The 2,129-nt window shown below is 63.1% G+C and overlaps 1 protein-coding gene across 1 annotated transcript in view; it reads right to left on the reverse strand.

The window, feature by feature from the left end:
- Nucleotides 1–685: 685 nt before the first annotated feature.
- LOC121102454 (asialoglycoprotein receptor 1-like) overlaps nucleotides 686–2,129 on the reverse strand; it is a 1,937-nt gene continuing 493 nt past the window's right edge. The window contains exons 2-6 of the mRNA XM_040628322.1: nucleotides 1,946–2,041; nucleotides 1,594–1,785; nucleotides 1,356–1,507; nucleotides 1,169–1,275; nucleotides 686–1,085 (exon numbers count right to left, since the gene is read on the reverse strand). Of these exons, the coding sequence (XP_040484256.1) occupies nucleotides 929–1,085; nucleotides 1,169–1,275; nucleotides 1,356–1,507; nucleotides 1,594–1,785; nucleotides 1,946–2,041 (704 nt within the window). The 3' untranslated portion in view covers nucleotides 686–928. The remainder of the gene's footprint in view (nucleotides 1,086–1,168; nucleotides 1,276–1,355; nucleotides 1,508–1,593; nucleotides 1,786–1,945; nucleotides 2,042–2,129) is intronic.

The raw sequence follows: 2,129 nt of genomic DNA on the forward strand, positions 1-2,129 counted from the left end.
TCAACCTCGTTTTTTAACAAACGTGCTTAAGTCTACACAGCTTTCCTCCCGAGAACCTCAGCATGTAGGGCTCTCCTTGTTCATTTCTCAATTGCCTGTTTCACGGTTATTTTCTCTTATAGGCAATGTTATCTGGAAAGATGGTGAGGCCTTCATATGCCGGTAGATCTTTTTGTCTCTACTTTTGTGTTCATTCGATGTTTGCTGATAAGCCCATAAGTGTCTGCAAAGTCTTGGTCTGTTCGTTCCGTGAACTCCCATCCTGGCTTGCGGGTTCTGTTTATCTGGGGGCTTCTCCGCCGTGCTCCCGCCTTTCTGGCTTCCTTCGCAGGTTCGGTGGGTCTTGGCGGTGGGCTCGTCTTCACGTTCACCGTACTTGTTGCCTGTGTGTGGACACTGCCTCTGTCCACTATAACGCGGGCAACAGACACCAGCGAGCTTCATTCGAAGCCTTTGGACACATGGGGGTGATTCCGGTCCTAGGGGATTGCCGCAGGTGCAGCGGTCCCCAGCAACGGGACATCTTTACAGGGGAGACTCCCAACAGGAGCCCTAATTCCCACCCTTGTAAGTACCAAAGCCTGTGGGGTTCTCACCAGGCCCCGCGGCCTGCCCCAGGCTTCCCACCCACCAGCCCACTCCCAATTCCTAATGCCCAATAACCAGACAACGCATGGCACGTTTAAAATATTTCTGTTCTTTTTACTCTAAAAAAGGCTGACCATACCCTGCAGGCTGTGGCAGATGACAGGAGTGTCGATCTCCCTGTCCCTCAAAACGTGATTGTAGGTTCCTCAGCATTGTCTTTCTCCTTCCCTTAAAACCCTAGATCAGCCATCCCCGAGACGGTGGGGGACGCCCCCCTGACGGGAGTGACCCTCGGGGCAGGTGGAAGCATCGAGGAAATAAATTAGGGGAGAGGAGGCTCCTAGCTGGGGGGCTCGAGCGCTGTCTCGCACACCCAGCGGTAGGGCCTCTGGCACACGTCGTCGTTCCAGCGGCCATCGTCGGTGAAGTGCGCGCAGTCCTCACCTCCCCCGAGCCCGTGCCCGTACCAGTCGTCCGGCTGCTCTGGCCTCCAGTTCCTGCGGAGACGAGCGGATGTGCGCCCCCACCCCTGCCCCTCTCCAGCCGAGCCCCGGGGACCCGCGGGGGCGCACACACTCACTTGAAGCCCGTCTCGTAGTCCGTCCCGTCCACCCACTTCCAGAGCCCACTCTGGTCGGTGAGGCCCATCCAGGTGTTCACAGGACCCATGTGGTGCTGGACGAACTTCTGGGGGGCGGGGAGCGGGTGGTGAGCGCTCCCCGGAGCCGCCAGCCCCGCCCCCCGCGCGCGAGCCCCGCGGCGCCCACCTGCTCGTCCCAGGAGCCCACCACCACCAGGTGCGCGCTCTCCAGCTGGCAGTACTTGTCGGCCTCCGCCCAGGACTTCCCGGAGCGGGAGAACCAGTAGCAGCTGCTCTCGTACTCCAGCCAGTTGACCGGGCAGCAGGTCCTCCCGGAGCCTGGGGGGCAGGGGAGGGTGGAGGCGCTGAGGCGCGGCCCGCGGGGTGGTGGGCGGCCGAGCGCGCGCGCGCCCCCGCCTCCTCACCGTTGCCGTGGAGCACGGCCATCTGACAGCTCAGGCTCCGCAGGTCCGACACGAACTGCTTCACGTGGAGCAGCAGGCCCGAGTGATCTGCGGGGCCGAGGGCGGGGGCCGGGAGATCCGTCACGCGCGCCGCGAGACCCCTGGGTTTGGCCCGGGGGACCCCCGTGTCCTGCGCGCCCAGGCGCACACGCTCTGTGTCTGACCTTCACTCAGATCCTGCTGCTGCTTCTCCAGCTGGGACTCCAGCGACTTCATCTTTCTGCCCACACTTCCTCCTGGGAAGACACCTGCTCAGCGCCCCCGCATCCCTCGCGTTCCGCGGCCCCCCAGCCCCAGCCCCAGGCCCCCTCACCCTGGCTGCTCAGGGCCTTGACCTCGACCTCCGTGCTCTCCGTGAAGTTGCTGAAAGTCTCTCTCAGGGCCTGCAGCTCCTCCCGCAGCTTGGAGTCTGGGCGGGAGGGGGTGTGCAGAGCGCGAAATGAGGGGGCCGCGTCCGCCAGCACCGAAGCCAGCCCTCTCCCAGCCCTGTCACCCCC

The sequence above is a fragment of the Ursus maritimus genome, unplaced genomic scaffold (genome assembly GCF_017311325.1).
Source record: "Ursus maritimus isolate PB19 unplaced genomic scaffold, ASM1731132v1 scaffold_14, whole genome shotgun sequence".
In the NCBI taxonomy this organism is placed as follows: Eukaryota; Metazoa; Chordata; class Mammalia; order Carnivora; family Ursidae; genus Ursus; species Ursus maritimus.